We start from the raw sequence: 27,952 nt of genomic DNA on the forward strand, positions 1-27,952 counted from the left end.
GTTACCCAAATACATTGTTATCTGCAAAATAGACTTTAACCCATCACAATAATGTCTAATCTTAAAAAAATATATCAAGAATGAAGATATCTGTGTTTGTTATAAATCGATCATGTATCTCTTATCAGAACTCATAGGACACGTATCGTTCAGTAGTGGTATAATCCGACAGATTAAAGAATCACTCATCCATTTGTTAGTTTAAATATCTTGTGATCGTTTCAATTTGGACGGATTAAATTCTTGAGAGGAATCTTAGGTTAGTTTAAGTCGCGACCACGAACGAAAATGTTTACGAACGCAAAACAATTAACTTTTTTGTTCGCATTCATCACCATACTGCTGTTGGTGCTTATATATCTGACTGTGTGTGATATGGTGATTGGAAGATATGTCTTTAAAGTATTCAGTAAGTAGCTTTTTATCTATAATATATTTAAGTGACATCTGAAAGAAAAAGTCTTAAAGTCGGGCGGCTCGAATTATTGATAGTCAACGCCTTACTGTCCGACTTGACCCACTAAAACTGCGCAGAGATGTCGCATCTCTGTGCATCTTCTACCGAATTTATCATGGGGAGTGTTCTGAGCAATTGTTCGGATTGATACCTGCTGCTGATTTTCACCACCGTACAACCCGCCACAAACTAAAGTTTCATCCCAATCATCTGGACGAGTGGCGGTCTTCCACCGTGCGTTTTTCAAGGCACTTTCTTCCATGCACAACCATTCTTTGGAATCAAGTTCCAGCAACAGTATTTCCGAACCGATACGACAACATAACCTTCAAGAAAAGAGCATATTCCTTTTTAAAAGGCCGGCAGCACACCTGCGATGCCGCTGGTGTTGTGGGTGATCATCGGCGGCGGTAGTCACTCACCATCAGGTGAGCCGCGTGCTCCTTTGCCCCCTGTGTTGTAAAAAAGAAAGAGTTCTTAAATTTGTTTGTTTTTTCACATAAAATGGCAAACAAGCTGACGCGCCACCTGATGGATAATGGCAACTGTCACCTATAGGGGGTAAGGGATTGTTAGTAATGCGGAGGTTAGTCTCCATTGCTATTAATATACCCTGTCGGGTCGACCTCCACGCGGTTCCCCCTGGAAACTATAGTGACCAATTCATTATTGAATTCGTCACAATGGGCTAACTGACCTGCCTTTTCATCCTCACCTTTCACCTCACACTGGTACCATGCCATTTTCACCCATAAAAAAAACCGTCACCAATAGATATGAACAGCAACAGGTATACCATTCCTGAAAATATGGTATTATGCCTTCTTACCCTGTAATTTCACTGTCATGGAATTGCTTACTTATTTAACAAGTTCTTTCTATTCTATTCCACTTTATTCCAACCGAAACATAGCCATGAAAGGGCGGAGCAATGGAGTTTGATAGCCCCATTGCTAGCAGTATGCCCTTTCAGGTCGACCTCCACCTGGTTCCCCCTGGAAACCATCATGAACAATTCTTGTTGAATTCGTCACGATGGGAACTAGTAATAGAATCAGGCCACGGAGACAAGTAGTGAGAGTGTGGGGAGTACTATGGGGATTTCAGTGTATTCTGTGACGTCGACAGATAATATTTTTTACTCTTTTTAACCGACTTTCAAAAAAAGAAGATGTTTGTTATCTCCCAACTCCGTCAGTTCTAAACCGATTTGGAAAATTCTTGTTTATTTGAAAGGATATACTTTTTAAATTGGTCTCATAGAAAATTTTGTAAAATTAGTTCTGCAGTTTAGTTTTTAAACCAAAGCAACCGGTTTTGTCAATTGAAGTTGGTTTTTTGTGGGGCAAAAACTTGTCCCATGGGAGACTGGTTTTTTTTTTGTAATGGATGATAACTCCACCAGTGAGGGATGACAGGTTAGGATGAAAACGTAAGTCAATTAGTTCATCGTGATGAATACACGTGGGATTCAGCACAATAGTTTCTAGGTGGAACCAGGTGGAGGTCGACCTAACAGGGTATATTGCTAGCAATGAGACTGGTAGTCCGCATTACTAACAATCTCTTTCCCTCCATGGGTGACTGCTGGGGAATGCTTTTAGGTGCTATCCGTGCCATTTGTACCTTTATTATGTACATGAAAGGTAGATAAATAATTTAATACCTTGGGAAAGGAATAATAACACATTGCATATATATATATATATATATATATATATATATATATATATATATATATATATATATATATATATATATATATATATATATATATATATATATATTAACAGTATATTTTAACAGTCCCATCTCTCGACCTACCCCGGAACGGACTTGATGTAAATCTAATTACATATTATTTATTATTTTTATTCTATATTTATGAATAGATAACATCTTCTTCCCAATCCAAGTACAAGATACGAGCTAATTAATCAATATCAATTTAGTTTTAGATATGGTATCAATAATATTTTCGTTTGATAAACGCACGGTCTCCACGTCCACACCACACTACGAGTCCACAATAGTTGTTTATGATTGAATGAACGTAATGGATTATCAAAAGTTATTATTGGAGTTGACTGTACTGTGCGCTATATTTACCGTGTTATGTCTGTGCTTAAATTGTATCTCGTGGATCGGTGAGTATATAGTTTTATTCTATATTTTGTTTTTTTTTTATATATATAAAACTATTATCTAAATATGTTAGATTCAAGATTATTTATCTGTACAACATGCGTGTAAATACATGCAGCTGGTAACAATATAATCTGGTTCGACATGTTTAGCCTGTACGCCATACAAACATATGTAGTTACACAGATAGTTCACATTATACATACAAGTCAATTTCATACAATTATACATCATCACATTCTGATTTTAAATATATTTAAATAAATAATAATAATAATAGTCAGGCAAGAATAAAAGAACGATGTCACAATGATGTTAATAAATATAAATAAATATTCGTTTTGTCAAATTTTATCATTAAATAATTCACATACATTGTAATAACATTTATTTATTAAGATTTTATTTTAATTTATACTTGAATAAACCAGTTGGTGAATCTTTTATAGACTTTTGTATTTTATTATAAATTAATTTATAATAAAATAATTTATTAACTCAAAATTTTTGTATGTAAATATATTAAATTTCAATTTTTATTTTACTTGTTGGAGAAAAAAAATTATGTAAATAAACATGCAATAAATAAATGTTCATATTTGTGCTGTTTACTTAATTTACTTAATAAGTACACATATAGCACATGATTACATAGAATGAAATACATACAAAGTTTTAAAAATAAATCGTTTTACAATTTGATTTTATTCCAAATATATATTAACAATAGATTCTAATTTCAAGTACCAGTTAATTATTCTAAATAATATCATATATGTTTTTAATCAATACCATATTGATCACATGTTAATTTTGTGTTAACTGAAGTAGATATTCTTCTATGCAAAGCTAAAAACTGGTCGTAAACATATGAATCCGCGTTCTTAATACAAATATTTTCAATCTTTATTTATTTTAGAGTACAATCTGTTATATCCATAGTACTATTCGTATCTATAGGCGACGGTTACCACTTTCCATTAGATGGGCCTTCAGCTTGTTTGCCATTGTAAGTTACATAAAAAAGAAATATAATTTGGTGATGTTTTAAGGAACGTTGCTGCCCACCCTTCAACCATAAAATTCCCTTAGTCGCCACTTATGACGCCCACAGGAAAGGAAGGGATGGCCAATTCTATGCTGGAACCATGTGGCGATAGTATATTTAAGAGTGATAGTATATTTAAAACAAGATGATATACATTTTAATCACATTAATGTAGTTATCGCATACTGCATTTGTCAAGCTTGCAATATTATATTATATAAACAATTTATGCCAGTCATAACCGAAGCCAAATGTAAAAACACACACAACGTTCGCACACATACGCACACACAGGCACACACGCACGAGCATTCAGACACAACAGGCACACACGCGCACACGCACACACCCACACGCACACTGAAAATATTATATATATATATATATATATATATATATATATATATATATATATATAATATATATTATATATATAAATTATTGTGTGTATATATACAGATAGCCCCACACACACACACACACACGCTTATCATGGCGATATGATAATTATGGTGATCCATCTTTTTGTCTATATTATCGCCGTATCGCTAAAATGATAAGCGCTTACTCCGAGATGGGTAATAATGGAATGGTAATTACCCGCGCTTCGGTATATCAAAGTTAAATGATAGATAGGATGAAACCACTATATATATATATATATATATATATATATATATATATATATATATATATATATATATATATATATATATATAAATATGTATGTATGTATATTCTTTATTGTACTTTAATGTAATATTTATAAAAGGTGGGTATAAGGGGGACTTATGACAGAATCTCTTCCGATACAGAGAGAAAGCATGTCGTTAGCGGGCAGCTGAAGTGTTACATTTATTATTGTTTTTTAAATATATAAACAATTTATATCATAAACCGAAGCCAAATGTCCAAAACGTTCGAATACGTCACGAGATACTGTTAATTACTTCATATCAAATTAAATACAGATAAGACGCGAGCATTATCGCCGTATCGCTTGATAAGCGCTCCGCGGTAGCCTCAATACCGTTGATTTGCAGTCATCTAAAAGTATACAATGGATTACATTGTTCTGTTCCTCCCTTTTTTTGTTTTGTGCGTGATGTATATGTTTATTTGTGTGTTCTTGCATTGCTGCGCATTTCTCAGTAAGTACTGTTTTGTTTTAACTTAGATTAATATCGAATTAGATAGTTAAAATTTATAAATATCGTTGAACAACCAAAAGACAAGCGCAATGGTATATGTCATGAGGATACACCTGAAGAAAGATTAAACAATTGGAGTAGGGACCGTCACGATGGGATGTCTGCCATTCTATGTTGTATATCGTCTCTCGATATAATCGAATCGATTTCGCGCCTTCCGAATTTAATCGAACAACAAATCTTGAGATGTATCAGATATTACTTGCAATTAGAGAAAGCCATCTGTTTGAGTATTTCCTTGTCTTTTATCAATCACGGAGAACGTACAAAGTTTTGTTTAGTCATATATATGATTTTGTTTATTAACGAAGAGATGAAAGTAAAATGTAAAACTACAGTCAATCACTGTCGTCTCAATGCAGCCTACAGTGTTCTGTGTGTTTTTACTTGCTCAATATATATAAGTTGTTTAAGATTCCAAAAAACACTGTGTCGATTTCTTTTGGATTACTAAAGGAACTCAGTGGCTGCCGAAGTACAGGGAGCTGATAGATACGAATCGCTACTTTGCTTAACTCAAAAAAATACCTTTATAAAATGCTTATTATTAAAGTTTTTTTTGAATAAAACATTATATATATATATATATATATATATATATATATATATATATATATATATATATATATATATATATATATATATAAAAAGATCTTACAAACACAGTGTATGGAAATTCCCCACTAGATGGAGTGACGACCTCAAATCATTGCAGAGGAGTCAGTGGATGCAGTGTGGCATTTTAGGACCGTTTTTAAATATGGTAAACAATTTATGCCAGGGGAGGCCAAATGTCCAAAAGCAGTGTACAGATAATAAACACGATATCATACGTAATGGGCGTCAAGGGCGTCACAGTATAATATACTGTGATGTTTGTGATAGTTAATATTCATGCCTGTAGACGACAGTTACTACTTTAAAAAAGGTAGGCAGACGACTTGTTTGTCATTTCATTTGTAAAGATAGTAGAAGCAACGAAGTCGATAAGAATCATGAAAGTCATAGAATAACGCCCATGGTAGTTCTTATGGGCTGCCATTTCTGAGGATTATGGTGTTTTTTTTATTCAATGAATAATAATGCAATGGTAACGCCACCTGCGTTAACGGTATACGCTTGCGAGGTACCAGTGAGGGATGATAGGTGAGAATGGAAAGGTAGATCAGTTAGCCCATCGTGATGGATACACCTGAAATTCAGCACGATAGTTTTCAGGGGAACCATGGGCAGGTCGATTTAATAGGGTATATTATTAAACAATGGGATTGGTATGGGGGGAAAGGGATTATTATTAATGGGATTTAATAGCCCTTTTGCTAGCAATATACCCTATCAAGTCGACTTCCACGCGGTTGCCCCTGGAAACTATCGTGACAAATTTATCGTTGAATTCGTCACGATGGGCTAACTGACCTGCCTTTTCAGCCTCACCTATCGTCTCTCACTGGTATCCCGCCAGTGCATACCAATGGCGGGGTTACAATACCATTTTCACCCGTTAAAAAAAATGGGATTTTTAGTTCACATTACTTGCAATTCCTTTATAATTTTTATATTTAACATTTTAATTCTTATAGTAGTTATATGAAATAGTGTCATCTGGTGGCTAATAGTTACATTAACTTTAGATAAATAAGAACAATACTTTTAATCTAAATTAAGTTCACAGAAATTTACAAGATGGCGTTACTTGTAACAATGTAAAACGATTTCACATTTAGACCTTCCAAAGTATAAATGCACAACTGAATTCTTTTATAATTGTATTTGTTATCACGAAAAAAATAATACTTATCGAAAATTTTGTTACACGATAAAGAAAAACAAGCAGCAGTAATTACGCGTAATACCTAATTAAATACACAATACCATAATTATAATGACATATTATCGGGTATTATTATATTTCCTAATCAAGATATTAATTCAATATAATTATTGAAACGCCTGTTCTGTTTATATTAGCAAAGAGTTACCTCACAAAATTTGATACCTTGGACGCTTACTTATCTTTGTCGCATTTATTTTACAAATTAAGTCAAAAAGAAGCGAGTTAATTTACAAATTTATTAATTTCCCTGTCCCATTCGTGTTTCTACCGTGAAGCAGTTGTGTTTGCATGGCAGTGTTTCGGTTTGAAGGGTGGGATATGGCGTGAATTTACTGGGTACAGAGGAATAACACCTGCCAGTCTACCATGAAACGAAATTCCGAAATTTTGGACTCAATTTCGTGTTTTTGTTTATACCGAAATCCGACCAATAAATAGAGTTTAACATTTCGTTCGTCATACATCCTATCATAAAAGTCAAAAGGAACAATATTTTAACATTTTTAATATTTCCAAACGGCATGTATTATTTAATTTTAACATCAAATTTCTGTTTCGTTTGACTCCGAAATTTCGGAAAACATTTAATGGTAGGCCTTCTGAGTCCTCAGGAATGGCAACGCATGGGGGTTCAAATATGGAACTTGGCTCTCATTTCACATTTATGTTTTTAGTGAGATATTACATCGTCGCATGTATTGTTTAAGTGCAATAAAGAATATATACACATTATGAGATAGGTTCCGCAGAATTTTAAAGAATTTATTTAAAATCAAGAAAACTCAGTATCGATAACGATACGTAAATAAATGCATTATTCGTAGTAAAAACTATGCTGCAATGGACCATACTCTATCTAGATCGTGTTATCATTGGTTTATAGAATCATCTCGTGCAATGTCAACATCCTAGTACGTAACGTAACGTCACGGCAAACGTTACGTACATACAATGTATACTCGTACAAACAGATAAACACAGCACACCAATGTCATAAGGATTATGTAAATTTTCAATCGACATAGAAAAGAAGGAAGTTTTTTTATACAACTTAGAATGGCAAACAAGCTGACGGCCCACCTGACGGAAAGTGGTAACCGTCGCATATAGACATGAGCAGTACCATGGACATAACAGAGTATACTGTTTCGCCCATGATACCCCCCATGCGTTGCCATTCCTGAGGACTCAGGTGTTATTCCTCTGTACCCTGTAAAGTCACGGCATATCTCACCCTTCAAACCGAAACACAGCCATGCAAACACAACTGCTTCACGGTAGAAACAAGAATTACATCAACTTCGACTGCTAAACCTACTTCGCAGTCCCTAATCGCTTTACTATTCTGCCGCTCTCTATAAGCTGTTTTCAATCATTTTTACACAGTGTAATGCAACTACATGATTGGTGTGTTTTCATAAACGCCCTGCGTCATCTCTTACAGCCGGTGATCGGTCGTTCTTCGAATTGGGGACCGGGAGACAGTACAGGTCGTCAGTTCGGGGGCCGACCACATACTCTTTTGTTGCAGTATCCGGTCATAGTACTAATGCTCCTCAAATATTGCGTCTAAACTGCGCCCACCACCCTCTTGTATAGGCATTCCGTCACCCGTATCCAATAGCGAGGACGGGATGCCTTAAATACTGTACCAAAATACATAAAAAAGGGGGGAAAGGGATTGTTAGTAATGGAGACTGAGAATCCCATTGCTAGCAATATACCTAACCAGGTCGACCTCCTCGCGGTTCTCCCTGGAAACTATCATGGTTAATTCCTGATGAATTCATCATGATGGGCTAACTGGCCTGTTTTTATTCTCATCGATCACCCTTCACTGGTGCTCCGTCGACGTATCCCGTTAGCGCAGGCGGGGTTACTATACCATTTTCACCCATTAAAAAAAAAAACAAAAAAAAACTGCTAAACCTAGAGTCTTTCTCACAATAACGAGTTTAAAATCTATATCCTAAACTGCCTTTGTGCATCGGGCACTGATTTCTGAGCAATACATTTTAAGGTCGTATTGTAGTATTTTTTTAAATATTTTAATATGTAATTTTTGTTTTTAAAATTTGTTTGCCATTCTTAGTTGTATAAAAAAAAAAATGACAGAAATTATAATGATGTCATCTTAATTAGTCCATCATGATGATGTACCCACTTGAAACCGGAAATTTAAATTATTGGTAATCTAATCGCAAGCGTAAACACATTACACACTTTCCTTTGGATCTATGGAGAATTGAGTCATGTACTCTTATCGTAAAAGCGCGGCATCGTGCATTGCCTATTAAAAAATATTGTAAATGATAATATACTCTAACTCATTACCGTAGGGTTTATTCTCGCTAATAAAGATTTAAGATGTTTGAATGCGGAATTAAGTACGCAAAGACAATGGAACTCAGCATTCGTTGATACAACTCTAACGCGGCCGACGCGAAAAACGCGCGAATCGAATAAGTAAAAAAATATTATTAAATGAATTCATTTTAAAATTTAACAAAAACTAATACTAATTTCAAATGTGGATGTAAATTCTCATGCGGATGTGGTGAATAATCTCAAAATATTTTGAAATTTAAAAGAAAATAAAGTGTTCTTAATTTAAATATTCCCTCAATAAATTTGCCATTTATACAAAATTTTATTGTGCAATAAAGAATAAATAAATAAATAAATAAAATAAAAATATCTAAATTAAATGTATTTCTGTTTTAATTGACAGTGATTTTAATTAAAATTTATATTATTCTAATGTTTTGGTGTGTGTTAAAAGTGTTTTATGTAAATATAAATTAAAAATGGATGTGCAGCATACATTAAAAGTGGAAGGAAACTTAAAAAGTTCGTCCACGAACATTTGCGGACTACTGCCGTTGTTTATTTTAATCGGCATAGTCGTGTTGAGAGTGTCATGGGTCCTATACAGGGATGTGATTGTAGGTGAGTTCTTAATTAAATTAATAATTAATTCTGTCTTTCTATCCTATTTTAGAGCTGCGCTCTTGTCGGTGAAGCTCTTGCTTTTGTTTTATTTTATAAATTTCTTCCATTAATCCATGTGTGGGTGGATGCGTGTGCATCACTGCGTGTGTGCGTGTGTGTATACATGTGTGTGTGTATACATGTGCGCGTGTATACATGTGTGCGTGTAATCATCATCATCATCATCATCTCAGCCATTATCCGTCCACTGCTGGACATACGCCTCCCCCATAGGCTGCCATAAAGAACGGTCCTGAGCCACCTGCATCCACTGACTCTCTACGTGTAATGAAGCGTAATAATTAATTAATTTAATAAAATAAATTAATAATTAGTTTTCATAAGTGTACAGTGACTTAGATTGGTAACACTTGTATAAATGGATTCTAGAAACTTGAATTTACAGGGTACAGAGGACACCTGAAACCTCAGGAATGGCAACACATGTGGTGGTGGTGGTATCATGGGCGAAACAGTATACTCTGTTATGTCCATGGTACTGCTTATGTTTATAGGCGACGGTTACCACTTTCCATCAGGTGGGCCGTCAGCTTGTTTGCCATTCTAAATTGTGTAAAAAAGAAAAAAATATTATCAACGTTATTTTTTTTTCTTTATTAATAATATTATAATTATAATAACAGAAGGCGAATGAGGTTGCATCATCCCAATTAATTGATTTTCATTTTATAACTTTAATCAACTCATCATCATCATCATTAGCGTGCCTTTTCTCGTTTATTTATGGTCGTCGCAGTATAATTTCTTCATCCACAAATCCTTATCAGCAGTAATTTTCGGGTACACTGGTATTTTATGTATCTTTCACGTAGACTATGTGAATTTAACTTAATTATTTTAAATCAGACTATTACGAACATAATAAAAAAAAACACTAGTCAAATATTTGAGTAATCCAAAAGAAAAACAGTTTAAATTTGACTTGAAACTGTTTACCTATATGTCCGATTTTGTTAAACTTTCTTAGTTTTGAGTCTTCCGAAATGTTGATGAAATATTTTACTTTTCTATTTTTATTTTGGGACATCTTTTTCTATAATGTTACAGTTGAAAGTTCACTGAAGTTAGACAGAGGTTGCACTTTCAATGAGAGACGAAAGAAATGTAATGTAGGTATACTAGTAAAGTAACTTTTTTAAACGCTTGGACATAATTAACTAAAGCTGATTAAAAAACGCATACTTCTAGTGTACGTTTCTATTTTTCTAGTATTTTCTTCTATGATCAATGCTTATTACTTCATTGTACATGATTATTACGAGCCTTATAAGCGTTATCTTCACGGATGCGGCCTGTACGGTCCTTGTTATTAATTATCTTTATTTTATAGATCAATGTAATAATAGCTATTCAATCCAATAATAACATTAGCTATTATACTATAAATAGATTATTTGTTTATTATAGATACATAATTATATGTAACTACGAGTAAATAACAAGAACTTTACATAAATAAATCAGAATATAAGACTAGTGAGACTTTGCAAAACTCATGCACGCACGCACACACACACACACACATACTTACACGCAGGCACGCACGCATGCACGCACACACGCACGCAAGCACGCGCGCACCCACGCACACACACATGCACGCACACACATATACACACTTACTTATCCACATGCAGGCACGCACGCACGCACGCACGCACACACGCACGCAAGCACGCGTGCACTCACGCACACACATGCACGCGCACATGCATACACACAATCACGTACGCACGCACGCACGCACCCACACACATGCACACACAAATGCAAATATGCACGCTCATGTAACAATGGAAGAAATTTACAATATAGAACAAACAGTCATTAATGTAAAATAGTATTTTATTATGTCTGTGATTTACAATTCTATTGAACTTATAATTAAAGTGGAAACGACAATATTTGTTGGAAATACCAACGTGTTTTATCTTGGAGTGCCTACACCTAATGATAATAATATAAATCGAATGAAATATTTTATTTCTATTATATTTATTTATTTATTTTAATGAGGCACACATAACAAATTATAACCATGTTAGGTTTATATATATTATATATATATATATATATATATATATATATATATATATATATATATATATATATATATATATATATATATATATATATATATATATATATATATATATATAAAAGTTAATTATAGTTTTTATACTAGGTTACGATTCAAAAACATGTGTACACAACATGACTAACATTTAGACATAACATTCCAATTTCGAAACGTGGAAAACATAATAAATAGTAAACATTATGTATAATTTACATTAAATGAAATTTATACCATAAAACTATTACCACACAAGAAAAACAGCCCAGCCATCCTAAACATGAACTACATCTGTATATAATATTATACCAATAATATCTAATATATAAAATTCTCGTGTCGTGTTTGTTACCAAACTCCTCCGAAATGACTTTACCGATTTTTATGACATTTTGTGTGCATATCGGGTAGGTCTGAGAATCGGCCAACATCTATTTTTCATACCCCTCAATGATAAGGGTGATCCGCCCCAATATTTTGTTTTTAATGGACAAAAAAATATTCTCCAAATAAAGTATATGGCAAAACAACGTTTGCTGGGTCAGCTAATATATATGTATATATATATATATATATATATATATATATATATATATATATATATATATATATATATATATATATATATATATATATATATATATATATATAAATTACAAATTACCCGTGTGAAGCCGAGTGATCGCTCGTAATAAATAAAATTGTGCAATAAAAGTAGGTCACTTTTATATACTTAACATATTTTTTATATCCAATTTTATAATATTTAAAATTATATATTTATGTATGCCTAATAATAGTGTTGGCTGGGTTATTACATTATCTATTCCATTTTCATCCAATAACAAAATACGAATACACTACCATACATTTAACCGGAATTCAGAGCATTAATAAAATATAAAAATAAAACACCGGGAAAGATGCAGAAAGCGGTGCTCTTAGATTCTGCCCGCATTGTACGCTGGTTTCTCTCCCTGGGGCCTTGAACCCCGGCCAACTGTGCTTCTGCCGGCGGTGAGTTGCCATCTCCTCTCCTTAAGAGGGGAGATGAGAATTTTTGTAAAATTTATAAAAATAATAATGTTATAAATATGTAAGTCCGTCGTATGATCCCGGCGTAGAATAGACCTCCCCTTACTTTTCCGTGGGCATCGTAAGAGGCGACTAAGGGGATTTAATGATTGATGGATGATGTGTGATGGGCAGCAGCGCTCCTTTTAAAACACCACCGGGAGACCTAAAGACCTAACTGCGGTTGCCAACAATTACTATGAATTTTTTGAAAATTGATATGAAATTTGATGTGCATGTACTACATATATGGGATGAAGAAGGATGTCTGCCAAGTGTATACCGATAACGCAGGTGGGGAAACCATGTCACTTTCACGCATAAAAAAAAACATTCCGGACTTGCGTGCGAAGTCGCAGGGATAAGCTAGTAAAAAATATTAATGTTCTGCCAATGATTTGGATGACGTTAGAACAAAACAAATGTATGCATAACCTCAGAGCCGGTTTAATGTTATATAACGTAACATTTTGTTATCAGACCCAAGGTAAAACAACCTAGGTACGTGAGGTTGGATAACCTATGCGCACCCATATAAATATTAAAATATATTTGTATACGTATATATAAATTAAGATTTTTTATGGTATGGCAAACAAGCTGACGGCCCATCTGATGGAAAGTGGTAACCGTCGACTATAGACATGAGCGCTACCATGGACATAATAGAGTATACTGTTTCGCCCATGATACCACCCATGCGTAGCCATTCCTGAGGACTCAGGTGTTATTCCTCTGTACCCATTAAATTCACTGCCATATCCCACCCTTCAAACCGAAACACAGCCATGCAAACAACTGCTTCACGGTTGAAACACGAATGTGACAGAGGTGTCCAAGCAAACAACTTCTGTACAAAGTCTACTTCTGGTACAAAGAGATGAAAAGAATAACATTTTGTAGGTAAGCAGACATTTTTAACTGTTTTTTTAAAAACAGCGATCGCAATAGTCTACACAAGACACAAATACAAACTTGCTGTTCCGAAGTATCGTTTAGAGAAAGTTAATAGCTCTTTTATGAGGCGAATAGAGTTAGACGAAGATTTTTTTAAAACGGGTATCGAAGCCTTACCGGGTCGATGGAAAAAGTGTTTTGAGCTCGGAGGAGAGTATGTTGAAAAATAAAAATAAACTCAAAATCGTGTGGTCTCATTAAGTATGTTAGGCTAAGAACTTTTCAAGTGACCCTCGTGCAAATAAAAAACGTTTTTAGCTAAATTAAAGTCTAAATTAAAAAAAAAATAATAATAATAAATAAATAAACGAACGAATAGAACACGTGTATGTACTGTTACTATGTAGGTAACGTTAAAATGTAAATTACAAAATGTTTACAAGGCATAACTTATTTTGTACAAGAATGGAATAAAAACATAACATCATACCTTTTCATCTCTAAGAGATCGCAAGAGGTAAATAAATAAATAGAAAGATAGATAGATATATTGTTCTCTCTATTGTTTCCTCCAAAAGATTACAATAGTAAACTTATTATAAATACTAACGGCCCGTCCCGGCGTCGCACGGGTGGACATTTTTACATTTTAAAAAGTGCTCATTAGCACACGCGATGGAAGCTTAAAAATGGAGTAACTTCTCCCGTTTTCCTAACATTTCCCTTTACTGATCTGCTCCTATTGATCGTAGCGTGATGAAAAGTATACTATAACCTGCCCAGGAGTAAGAAAAATAATTGTACCAAGTTTCGTAAAAATCCGACGAGTATTTTTTGTTTCTTTAACGAATATACAGAGAGACAGACAAAAGTTTTACTGATTGCTGTTTTGGCATCAGTATCGATCACTAATCACCCGCTGATAGTTATTTTGGAAATATATTTCATGTACAAAATTGACCTCTCTACAAATTCATTATAAGTATAGATAAACAATTACATATTTACATAAATATTTTTTATACTTTCAGCCGTTAATGGCCCACTGCTGAACATAAGCCTTCTCCATATAGGAGTTATACCAGTAGTTTTCACATTTAGTATATATATATATATATATATATATATATATATATATATATATATGATTCAATATCGCTGTATGGTACGATAAATATAGGTTCTACCCATCCATCTCGCGGCCCTCTTAAAACATCACCAAAGCCTAACAGCGCTTTTTAACGCTGGCAAAACCCTCTATTTAATAATCTGAATTTATGTAAAGGGAACACGTAGCGCCATCTATTATCGCCTTGGGAATAACTCAACGCACGCCATATTGAATTCTCTCTCTGATTTCCTCTGTCACTTGCATTGCACGGCTAAAATGTATATTTAAATAAAATATAAAATTAATTAAAAGTTGCCGTCTATTTCTCGATCCATCCATCTCAACAATAATGATAATGATAATAATAAGTGCTTTATATTATTTCCAAATTCGTGTATAATATAGTATATATCATATATGTGTAAGTATATTTGTTATTCATATATATTTATTCGTTTATATATGTAATTTTAGTATGTATGTATATCAATAATTAGTAGTACCGCATTCGAGTATTCTGACACTTGCCTATGGTTGACTGGGAGAGAATGCTTTTAGCATTAAGTCCGCCATGTACACATATTTGTACTAATGAATAAATAAATAATGATGTACAATATGTACATCATTATTATGTGTACAATAAAGAATAAAGAAAAAAAGAAAGAAAGAAATTATGATTCAGTATAATTAATTAAAAACAGTGACAAAACAAATATAGTGATAATTAAATGGTGTTTGTTGTTTACAAGGGAGATAAAAATAAATCGATTAAAAGTAACTTTTACCAACAATTTAGAATCTCCTTTATTTGTTTCGACCAATTTATTCATATAAAAGACGCCGACACCTAGGTGCTTATTTACTTAGAATCGTGTATTTGTACAGGTACCTACTATTTTTATATATCTAATCACAATCAAGAATTTATTTTTGGCAACACTTCACAATGTCATCTGACTACAATAACATTACTTATGTGCAGTTGATAATAATAGGCAAGAGGGAAAGGTTATTCGAAGCGACTTCAACAAGTATTGCTGAATTCGTCAGGGTAGGTCAACTAGACCTACTTCATCCTCATCTATCATTCCACTGGTGTCGCGCTAGTGTCTTTTTTTTATACAACTTAGAATGGCAAACAAGCTGAAGACCCACCTGATGGAAAGTGGTGACCATCGCCTATAGACATGAGTAGTACCATGGATATAACAGAGTATACTGTTTCGCCCATGATACCCCCCATGCGTTGCCATTCCTGAGGACTCAGGTGTTATTCCTCTGTACCCTGTGTACTGGTCGCCCACCAGTAATATTCGATGATTGGCTACTATTATTATTATTAGAAGTTACACAATCTTTTTTTTTTTTTTATAGAACTTAGAATGGCAAACAAGCTGACGGCCCACCTGATGGAAAGTGGTAACCGTCGCCTATAAACATGAGCAGTACCATAGACATAACAGAGTATACTGTTTCGCCCATGATACCCCCCATGCGTTGCCATTCCTGATGACTCAGGTGTTATTCCTCTGTACCCAGTAAATTCACGCCATATCCCACCCTTCAAACTGAAACACAGCTATGCAAACACAATATGATGAATTGTTCGGATTGATACCTGCTGCTGATTTTCACCACCGTACAACCCGCCACAAACTAAAGTTTCATCCCAATCATCTGGACGAGTGGCGGTCTTCCACCGTGCGTTTTTCAAGGCACTTTCTTCCACGCACAACCATTCTTTGGAATCAACTTCCAGCAGCAGTATTTCCGAACCGATACGACAACATAACCTTCAAGAAAAGAGTATATTCCTTTTTAAAAGGCCGGCAGCACACCTGCAATGCCGCTGGTGTTGTGGGTGATCATGGGCGGCGGTAGTCATTTACCATCAGGTGAGCCGCATGCTCGTTTGCCCCCTGTGTTGTAAAAAAAAACTAATATACGGTTGAAACATTTAATTGGGACAATTATTATTGTTATTTACATTTTTAATACAAATTAATTACCATTTTTATTATAGCAATTGACTTTTGTACAAAGTCTACAATATATTATACCAAAAAAATATTCTGGTATCTTCCATATTAGTCATCAATCTCCGACCGCTATTCACGCCACGCACGTTTTGTGAAATGTGCGTCACCTCTAAATGAGGCATCTTTAAGCAAATTAATAGATCGCTGCTCGGAGCTTAAGTGTTAACCGTTCGGCGTCCAAACTGCGAAATAAGTAAACATTCTAATAAGTTTTGAAACGCCTCTTCTTACATTGGTAGTATTTTTCGCCGGAAGAGAACTCTTACAGAGTTAAGTACATCTTTATTTTATATATATTAAAAAATACATTTATTATTAATATATATATACATACTAGCGGCCCGCCCCGGCTTCGCACGGGTGCAATGCTGATACCTAATTGATTTGATACTTAATCGAATAAAAATAATGCTGTACTGCTTAAAATCACTTCATAAATAAGCCATTTTTTCCTGTAAAATGTAAAGGATAAAAAATGGTTACTGTGGGTTATCCTTAAAAGATAGACATATACCATCGTGGACTTTTTTGTTGACCTTTTTAAGGTGTACAATACTGTAGTACATTATTTTGATTTATCTCGTGGGGTTCAGCCAGCGTTCGCAGTGTAAGCGCAAAAAAATGTTTTTTTTACGATATCACATTAGAAACCTCTGAATTTATCAATGTTTCTCTACTATATTACGCGTGTATTATACATATAAACCTTCCTCTTGAATCACTCTATCTATTAAAAAAACCGCTTCAAAATCCGTTGTGTAGTTTTAAAGATTTGAGCATACATAGGGACGAACAGACAGCGAGAGCGACTTTATTTTATACTATGTAATGATGATGATATCTGAAATTTTGAAAAGAAATAAAATTATTTTGTCACAATTGTTATAGGCGTATATTTTTACCGAGCTAAAAAATATTATACTTTCACTCAGGGTTCGCCGGAAGAGAACTCTTACAGAGTTAAGCTCGCCTGTTGTACATCTTTATTTTATATATATTATATTAATGTAATTTTTTGTGTACAATAAAGTATAAATAAAATACTTTCTGAATACCAGGAAAATCACGTCATATACTTTTACGATTCTAATCAAATAAATCGATTAAGATAATCGTTTAATCAAATCAAACCAAATAGTACCGCCGATAAAATGTACGAGATAACAGCTTGTCCATCTAAGAGCATGTAGAAATATACCTAAAACGGGTTTAGTCACTGATAAATGTATAGATTTAGCGGTCACGGACACACCTTTATAATATTTAATTTTTTTATAATTTAATATATTTGTATTTTATTTATACATATTTAATTAAATTACAATTATTATTGTTATTTACATTTTTAATACAAATTAATTACACATTTTTATTATAGAAATATAGTTCTGTAATTCATTGGGTTGTTGAATTTCGAGTGTGGTTTAAAGTTCCACTAAATTAGTATATTGTAATTAGTAATTAATTTACATTTCTTAATTAATTTAAAATTATTTACAATATATTATACATTAATACAAAAAAATATTAAAAACAATAAATTAATTAATATTATTTGTGTATTAATTTATTTTTTATATTTTAGTAATTACTGCAATATATATATATATGTTTGTTTATTTCATTATATTAATTATGGATGATAATTTAGATGAAGAGGAAAGAAATAGTATATTGCAATCAGTGTGGATGCAAATGGTCCTTATACCCTTGGCCATAAGTTTCATAATTACAGTGTTCATATTGTACAAGTGTTACATGAAGAACAAGGAAATGTAAGTAGGTCTTAATTTTCTATTTATTTGAATATTGTATTGAATAATAATATATATAAAAAAAAAAGAGATTTAAATAAAATTAAAAATAAAATATGAATAAATTGGTTCATCAAATATAAATATTAGAATCAGGAATCGGTTTAACTGGCAAAAGATAAATATTTTTTTAAGCTTAAATTATTGTTAAAATTTAATTAATAATTTCAAATATTTCCTTGTATATTTTAATATATTTTCTTAGGAATACGTAATGTATCCCTTCTATTACATATTATATATACAGGGAAAAATCGAAAACTTTACTAACCTCTTTTCTTTTATGCTACTTAGAATGGCAAACAAGCTGACGGCCCACCTGATGGAAAGTGGTAACCGCCACCTATAAACATGAGCAGTACCATGGACATAACAGAGTATACTGTTTCGCCCATGATACCCCCCATGCGTTGCCATTCCTGACGACTTAGGTGTTATTCCTCTGTACCCTGTAAATTCACGCCATATCCCACCCTTCAAACCGAAACACAGCCATGCAAACACAACTGCTTCTCGGTAGAAACACGAATGGGACAGAGGTACCCAAGCAATCGACTTTTGTACAAAGTCTCCCTCTGGTAAGCAATTAACGGATAATAGCTGAAATATTGACGGCGATTCAATATTACGATACGATTACGGGCGAAGCCGCGGGATACAGCTAGCTGTGTGTATTACTCATCGCTTTTGCAAAAGTCGCAAACACTATAATTTAGGGAACTAATTCCATTTGTTTTTTATCTCAATTCTGTTTTGTTATCATTGTGCAAGCAATTGTACATTTTTATCACATTTGTGTGATGACGACGATAATGAGGGGGTATTAAATGAGAAGTAATCAGTTACACGAGAAGAAAGACGCGGTCTGATATCACGCGGGAAGTAACTTAGTATCCGCTAATAATTGACACGTTGGTACTCGTATAAAAATAACTTTTTTAAACGACTTCAAAAAAAAAACAAGTTTTTTTTTTATTTATATTAAAATTTATTAACAATTAGTATTTTATTGAATTAAATGTTATTTCGTAGACGTTCATATCATTTGTTTTTTTTTAATGGGTGATAATGGTATGGTAACCCCGTCTGCGCTATTAGTATACACTGGCGGGGTACCAGTGATGGATGACAGATGAAGATGAAAGTAGGTCAGTTGGCCCATCCTGACAAATTAAACAAGAATTAGTCACGATGGTTTCCAGGGGGAACCACGTGGAGGTCGACCTGACAGGGTATATTGCTAGTAATATGGCTATAATAGGGCTATTTGACCCCATTACTAACAATCCCTTTCCCGCCATATCATTGGTTAGTTGTTATTTACTGTATAATTGCACGACTCTAGGTATAGTTGAGTTAGTAAGTAGGTATTACAATTAAAACTAATTCTCAATTAGTCTCACCAGAGGGAAACTTTGTACAAAAGTCGATTGCTTGGTTACGTCTGTACCACTCGTGTTTCTACAGTGGAGCTGTTGTGTTGGCATGGCTGTGTTTCGGTTTGAAGGGTGGGATATGGCGTGAATTTACAGGGTACAGAGGAATAACACCTGAGTCCTCAGGAATGGCAACGCATGGGGGGTATCATGGGCGAAACAGTATACTCTGTTATGTCCATGGTACTGCTCATGTCTATAGGCGACGGTTACCACTTTCCATCAGGTGGGTCGTCAGCTTGTTTGCCATTCTAAGTTGTATAAAAAAAGTCTCAATTCCTTAGCCACTAATAAAGAATTGATCTTAGGTCGTTGTGTTTCGTTTTCTGTCAGGAGATTGGGTATTTATATATTTATTATATATTTACACCAGATTAGGGTGAATAAATACATTTTGCTCCATAAAGAAAGCGATTTCAGTTCTCGACACACGCACTTATGCACGCACGACCAATGTCAAGACATTTCGTATACAAATTTCATACATTTCAATTATGAACATAGAAAAGTGTTTACAAATTAATTATGCATCACAAGATACAGTTTTTTGCTGCGAAAAATTCATTACATTAATATAGGAGTCGACATAAAAGGTAACCCTGTAGTCAGCAATAAAATCAATTACAAAATCATTGGCTTTTATTTTTAAATTATTGATAATGGAATGGTAAACTCGCCTGCGCTATCGGCATACGCTGGCGGGGCACTAGTGAGGAATGACAGGTCAGAATGAAATCAGATGGCCTATCATGAAATATTTTCCGAAATTTCGGGGACGAACGAAAGAAAAATTTGGTGTTAAAATTACATAATACATGCCATTTAAAATGATTAAAAATGTTAAAATATCGTTACTCTGGACTATTAGGATAGGATTTATGATAAACGAAATGTTAAGCTCCATTTACTAAGTCGATTTCGGTACGAACAAAAACACGAAATTGAGCCCGAAAATTCGGAATTTCATTTCATGGTAGACCACCAGGTCAGTTAGCCCATAGTGACGAATAGTTACATGGTAAAAAAAATACAGAGAAAGTGGGAATTTATTTTCGAAGTCGCTTAAAAACTCTTAAAAAATCGAAAATTCATTAAGAAATCCTGTAATTTTGGTGCAATAAAGTGTTACGAGTAAATAAATAAAAAATCTCTCATCACCGCAACTCGCTGTCAATCGAACTCCAACCCTGTCCGCCTGTACAAATAGTACATTTTACACTGGTAACAACATCTCAGGAACATTCTCTATTGAAGCATTAAAGTAAACGTACTAACATAAGTAATTGGCTATATATATTTAGTACCAACAATCGTTCTGAAATGCCGATAGAACTGGTGGAGTTCATTTGTGTAGTGCTAGTGCCAATAGTGACGTATTTACTGTATCTCTCGATTTATATACTGATGCACCTGTCCAAACAATACACTGAGAGTAAGTTTTTTTTTAGTATATATATATATATATATATATGTTTATATTTTAACTTCTGTTTAGCACTACTACTGCCCACTCACTACTTCCTATGCCACTGTGGTTAAGTTGACTGGAAGAATCTTTTAGAGATAAGTTCGCCTTTGCTAACATTGTTATTAACTTATTGTTTTTACTGTATGTATGTAAGTAATAGTGCAATAAATATATATATATATATATATATATATATATATATATATATATATATATATATATATATATATATATATATATATATATATATATATATATATATATATATATATATATATATATATAAAGAAGAAAGTACTGAAAAAATCTAAACTTAATAAGCCTTGCCTTTCTATTTATTTGAAGTTGGCGCAGTAGATAGATAGATACTCTTTATTGTTTCCTCCATAAGATTACAATAGTATCTAAACTTATTATAAAATACAAACAATTATAAATACAACATATAAATATCAAATAAAAGGGAACACAATGACGACAGTCCTCTAATCATTTTTCTAATCTAGACATCTAGTTTCCAATAATTTCACTCGTCGTAAATCGTGACATGGCTATCATACTTTATCACAAACTGTATACACTTTGTATGATTCCTTTGTACTCGTAGTTTATAAAAAAAAAAAGAACTGATAAACTGAAACGATTCTCTTTATTTGAGACCTCATTGATATCAATGACTGAGAAATTACTACTCCACTTAGCATACTAGTCACAATCTTATCAGACATATTAATTGATAATTTAATTTTGTATGCCTTCCAATATTTTGTTTGTATTGAGTAACAAACACAGGAGTCGTGTCATTCGTCCAATATTGTTATATAGATTTTTAATTGAATTCGTTCTTGTTCATATTTTTTTTTGTTCACTCCTATTTTTGTTGCTTCGTGTACAGCGCCTTGTATCTATACTGTTGCTACTTGTGAAAACCTATTAGTGGCTTATTCTGTGATTTTAAACCGTATTTTTTTGCTCTAGTGTAGCCCTGGTTTTCCTATGAATAAATAAATAAATAAATAAATTATTATAGTGGATTATTAAATAGTGTTCAAATGACTTAAGTGATGGAATTGTTACCGTCTATAATAATGATGGTGATTGCCTTTGGTGTCGCATTGTATTTGTTGGAATATTTCTGGGCGCGCAGTAAGTACTCACTCATAATAAAACAAACATTAAAAACTTAACATAACTTATTACAAATATTAATAATTGCCCAATAACGGTGCAACATAGCGATCTTAACTATTTTTATATAAAATATCATGTAATTGAATAGGTATTCAATTACATGGTATTTACCAGAGGGAGACTTTGTACAAAAGTCGTTTGCTTGGGCACCTTTGTCCCACTCGTATTTCTAACGTAAAGCATTTGAACCAGAGTACAGAGGAATAATAGAGGAGAATGAAAACATGGGCGAAACAGTTAGCCCTGTTATGTCCATGAATGTCATCGACGGTTACCACTTTGCATCATGATAGTGCCATTCTAAGTTGTATAAAAAACCTATGATATATATTAATTTGACTTGTGACTTTCACATAATTAAACTATATCTTTTCAAATTTCGAATTATTAAAAATATTCGATTGTATTTTATGTTTGTTACCTCATAACTCCGTCAATTGTGAACCGATTTAGAAAATTCTATTTTTATCTGTAAAAACATGCTTACAGATTGGTCCTATAAAAAAATAATATTAAAATTAGATTAGTAGTTTAGTTTTTTTCTGGAAAACGATCTTAATGATTTATATGTATAAATATAATGATATTGTCAAAACAAAGCCTGAACTTGATGTTCATTTTGACAGTCACTCTGTGTTCATGTCTAAATGAAAAAGTTGATGTACTTCGCCATTATGTTTTGTTTTTATTTTTAATTTAATTCGAGTATTGTGGATGAATTAAAACATATATTTTATATTCATCTCAAACCGTGTTATTTTCTATATTAATTTTTACAATAGTGACAAAGATGTTATCTTTACTGGTTACCTAGCAACCACCACGAAGTACGCTACATCCAGTGATTTGAATTGTTGGGTGTGATCGGGTGAATGTAAATTATCGTTTTTACTAATTTGATGCCATTTTATTGTTTAATAATTTAATCGTATTGTAATAATTTAATTATATTTTAATATTTTGTAAACACGAAGTATGCTGTTGCCATTAAATGTAAGAATAAGTTAGCCATAATCCACTAGTGTATTGTATCGAAATGTTTCGCTGTATTTTATGTTGGTAATCCTAAATAAATAAATATTTTTTATACTACATAGAATGGCAAATAAGCTGACGGTCCACCTGATGAAAAGTGGTAACTGTCGCCTATAGACATGAGCAGTACCATGGACATAACAGAGTATACTGTTTCGCCCATGATACCCCTCATGCGCTGCCATTCCTGAGGACTCAGGTGTTATTCCTGTGTACCCTGTAAATTCACGCCATATTCCACCCTTCAAACCGAAACACAGCCATGCTCAGCTCAGTCTCCATTACTAACAATTCCTTTCCCCCTATTTTAACTATTAGAGTGTTACGGTATCATTCAAATTGAGAAATTAGCGTAAAAGGACATAACTTCTTCAATAAATAAAATAGGTTTATGAAAGGTTTGACATTTTTTATGAGTAAGGAAGGCCTTTAACTGTCCAATGCTGAACATAAACTTCCCCCTTGGGGGGTTTCGCCAGTAGTTGCTATCCTTGGCGGCAGGTTTTAAGAGGCACTGCTGCCCATCTCTCGCCTGCCCTTAGTCGACTCTTACGACACCCACGGGAAAGGAAGGGGTGGCATATTCTATGCCGGGACCACACGGCCCATCCCATCTATATTTTGTAACTATTAAAACTGCCGTTTTTATTTGTGTAGCAAAATCGTACTTATTGCGAAGCAAAATTTTCATGTCCACACATAATTCCGCATTCTAAATTCGAATGTTTTAAATTTAAAATGTCTATACAAAATATTTTGTTATAATTTCATTTTAAAATAAGAATGCAGAGATTACACTAGTTTATATTTTTTTTTACAGAGTAGAGTCTGCTTATTTGTACCAATGACACAATTTCTCGTACAATAATTCTTGTAATATGAAAGTACTTATATAGTATTATATTATCTGTGGTATTTGACGTATCTCATTATTATTTGTTTTGGCGGAAATCATTGTTTTCCAACGTATTTGCTAATGATAAGATCGCATTTAGGCCGCCCTGAGATATCAAGTTCGTTGTCATAATTATTTGTTAATCTAAAGCAATATAATTTAATGGTTCACCCGGTTTTTTGGTGATTTATAACTAGGTACAATCGGTTCTTCTTGATAGCGGTGCGTTCATTCTAAATGTTTTTATCCCACCATAAAAGAAAGGAGGTCGTTTGTTTTAAAATTGTACAAATCTTGTTATTTTAAATAAACATGTTTATAAACTTTTTTAAATCGTTACCATTTTTTTTTAATTTAATGCTTGTTCGGAAATTTAATCTGTTGAGAAGACATTTAGCAGTTAAGGTTTTTAAATCGATTCGTATACAAAATAATTTAGTATTTCATTGTTATTTGAATATTTATTTAGTTATTATAAAATTTTAAAATAGTGACTTCAAATAAATATAATTATATAAATAAAATTGTACTGCTGATGGTATCATTGTATCTAAAGAAAATTCAGTAACTGCTTTAAATAGTTGATAATGAGAAACTAGATAATACAATTTAAATTAATACACTATCTTGTGTTAACTGCCATCTAGCGTGCATTAGCGGCATTACAAGTAAAAAGATTTGCTGCTTTGCTTATATAGTTTGTGCATGTAAAAACAGATGGCAGCACTATACATATGTCTAATTCTTTTGACCTTTCAATAAAACAAGACGAAAGCAATAAATTTATTAGTCCACTATTAACCTTGTCTGATATCATATATTTATTATCTGTGTGAGTTTTTCTCGTCATGTCTTGTATTGTACTGTTAATTTATGTGTTAATATATTGTATGTTGAATATACATCGTGTTCTCGTTAAGTTTAATAACCACACGGAAAAATATGAAGACTATAGAATTTTTTTTTTCACTTGTAATATAATTTCAAACCACCAAATTCATAGTGAATTTATCACAATATATATATATATATATACCAGAGGGAGACTTTGTACAAAAGTCGATTGCTTGGGTACCTCTGTCCCATTCGTGTTTCAATCGTGAAGCAGCTGTGTTTGCATGGCTGTGTTTCGGTTTGAAGGGTGGGATATGACGTGAATTTACAGGGTACAGAGGAATAACACCCGAGTCCTCAGGAATGGCAACGCATGGGGGGTATCATGGGCGAAACAGTATAGTCTGTTATGTCCATGGTACTGCTCATGTGTATAGGCGACGGTTACCACTTTCCATCAGGTGGTCCGTCAGCTTGTGTGCCATTCTAAGTTGTATAAAAAAAAACATATCTAAATATCTAAAACAGAGCAAGGACCATGCACTTACGTCAGCGTATTGCATTATTTCACAGCTTTCTGCCATTAGAGATAAGATACGATATCTATTTCAGGGGTTCAGTTTGCCTCCCTAATTAGAATTCCGCAATAATAAGATTAGGAGTTAATAAGTTTTTTTTTTAATGGGTGATAATAGAATAGTAACCCCGCCTGCGCTATCAGTATACACTGATAGGGCACCAGTGAGGGATGATAGGTGAGGATGAAGCAGGTCAGTTAGCCCATCGTGACGAATTTAACAAGAATTAGCCGGTGGTTACCCAGGGGGGAATCACGTGAAGGTCGATTAATAGGAGCATATTGCTAGCAATGGGCCTGTTAGACCCCATTTCTGACAATCTCTTCCCCCAAATAATAAGATTAGGCCACCCCTTCCTTTCCTGTGGGTGTCGTAAGAGGCGACTAAGGAAGGCGAGGAATGGGCAGCAGCGTCCCTCTTAAAACATTTTTAGAGCCCAACTGCAGTTGCCAATCCGCCTGCCAAGCGTGGCAACTACTGGAAAAACCCCCCAATGGGAGACTTATGTTCAGCGGTAGCTAAAGGCTGGCATCATCATATCATCAAGGTTAAAAGGGGAGGAAAGAGAATAAAATGAATTACGTGAGTCAAATACAATTAAAGCTAGGTTTGATGTCTTATAACTTTAGAAAAAGAGATCAAGGCTAGAATTTAGGTCATCTCATTGTGACATACTCGAATTAAAATGAATGATGATACATCGTATGTATTTTTATTTCGCATTAATTTGGAGACTGGACGATAATAATGTTTTTAAATATAGTATAATTCTTAAAGCCTCGTATGGGTATTTTTTTTTAATGTTAAATACAGTTCTTGTTGTTCACTGGCAACGTAGCTTTTTATAGGTGAAATTATTATTAAAATCGGTTAAGTAGTTTTCGAGTTTATCCATTGCAAACAAACATACAAAAAATCTAAAATTTCCTCTTTATAATGTTAGTTTAGACAAATTACTTTTGTAATATCTTCAGCTGGTAATAGATTTTATTATGTCCTAGCTCTTGTTCGTGGCTTTGCTTTCATGAAATAGTACATTACTGCAGCGGCCAACAACTGAGGCATCGATGGACTAACGTGCAAATGTGTTCGAAGTAAAAAGTCATTCCATTTGTAAATTACAGGACAGATATGAGTTTACATAGTAATTTATCTGGCCGCAAAACACGACAGATATGGATTTTCATACAACTTTAGCCGGCCGCTGCCCGCATGTATCTGGCCAGTACGGAAATTTTGATTTATCTCTAAGAAGACTGTCAAAATAATGCTCACATTTCCAAGTATGTTTGAGAAAAAGTATTTTATGTGCTAAGTTAGGATTTATCCTATTCGTGTCCCAAATGTTATACAAAACAGTTCTGTAGTTTTTTCGTGTAATATTAACAAATATTATTATTGCTATCACACAGAGTGAGCTAGAATATGCTTTTTAGAAAGTGTAACATGCAGATGACTTTATACAAAGTCTCCCTCTGGTGATAGATTTTTATTAATAACTCTCTACTGAACCCGGTGTTTGAAAATAAGTTTCCTCTTGTAATAATATTTATATCAGGTTTGGTTACGTTTGGTGTAAGTCCATTAGTTGCGCAAAGGGAATACGGAAAAATTTTGATTGTTTGGAAAAAAATTGGAAAAATATCGATTAATTGGGAAAAAAATCGGAAAAATAACGATTGATTGGGAAAAATCGGAAAAAATATCGATTGATTTGGAAATACTGATAAATAATTGGTATTTCGATAAATTTGATTGGATAATATCGATTATCATTAAATCTCTGAACTATG

At 33.3% G+C, this 27,952-nt stretch overlaps 1 protein-coding gene across 5 annotated transcripts in view; it reads left to right on the forward strand.

Moving 5' to 3' along the window:
* The first annotated feature begins 283 nt into the window (after positions 1-283).
* Positions 284-27,952, forward strand: part of LOC113509379 (uncharacterized) — a 57,349-nt gene continuing 29,680 nt past the window's right edge. The window contains exon 1 of one of the 5 annotated variants that reach the window (XM_052899481.1): positions 284-409. In XM_052899481.1, coding sequence (XP_052755441.1) covers positions 289-409 — 121 coding nt within the window. In that variant the 5' untranslated portion in view covers positions 284-288. Of the gene's footprint in view, positions 410-2,469; positions 2,605-4,648; positions 4,802-9,487; positions 9,645-22,412; positions 22,773-27,952 lie in introns of those variants that run through there. The other 4 variants (XM_052899482.1, XM_031911303.2, XM_026892703.3 and 1 more) reach the window with 4 other exon arrangements.

The sequence above is a fragment of the Galleria mellonella genome, unplaced genomic scaffold (assembly GCF_026898425.1).
Source record: "Galleria mellonella isolate WM207_F2 unplaced genomic scaffold, CSIRO_AGI_GalMel_v1 utg571, whole genome shotgun sequence".
NCBI lineage: Eukaryota > Metazoa > Arthropoda > Insecta > Lepidoptera > Pyralidae > Galleria > Galleria mellonella.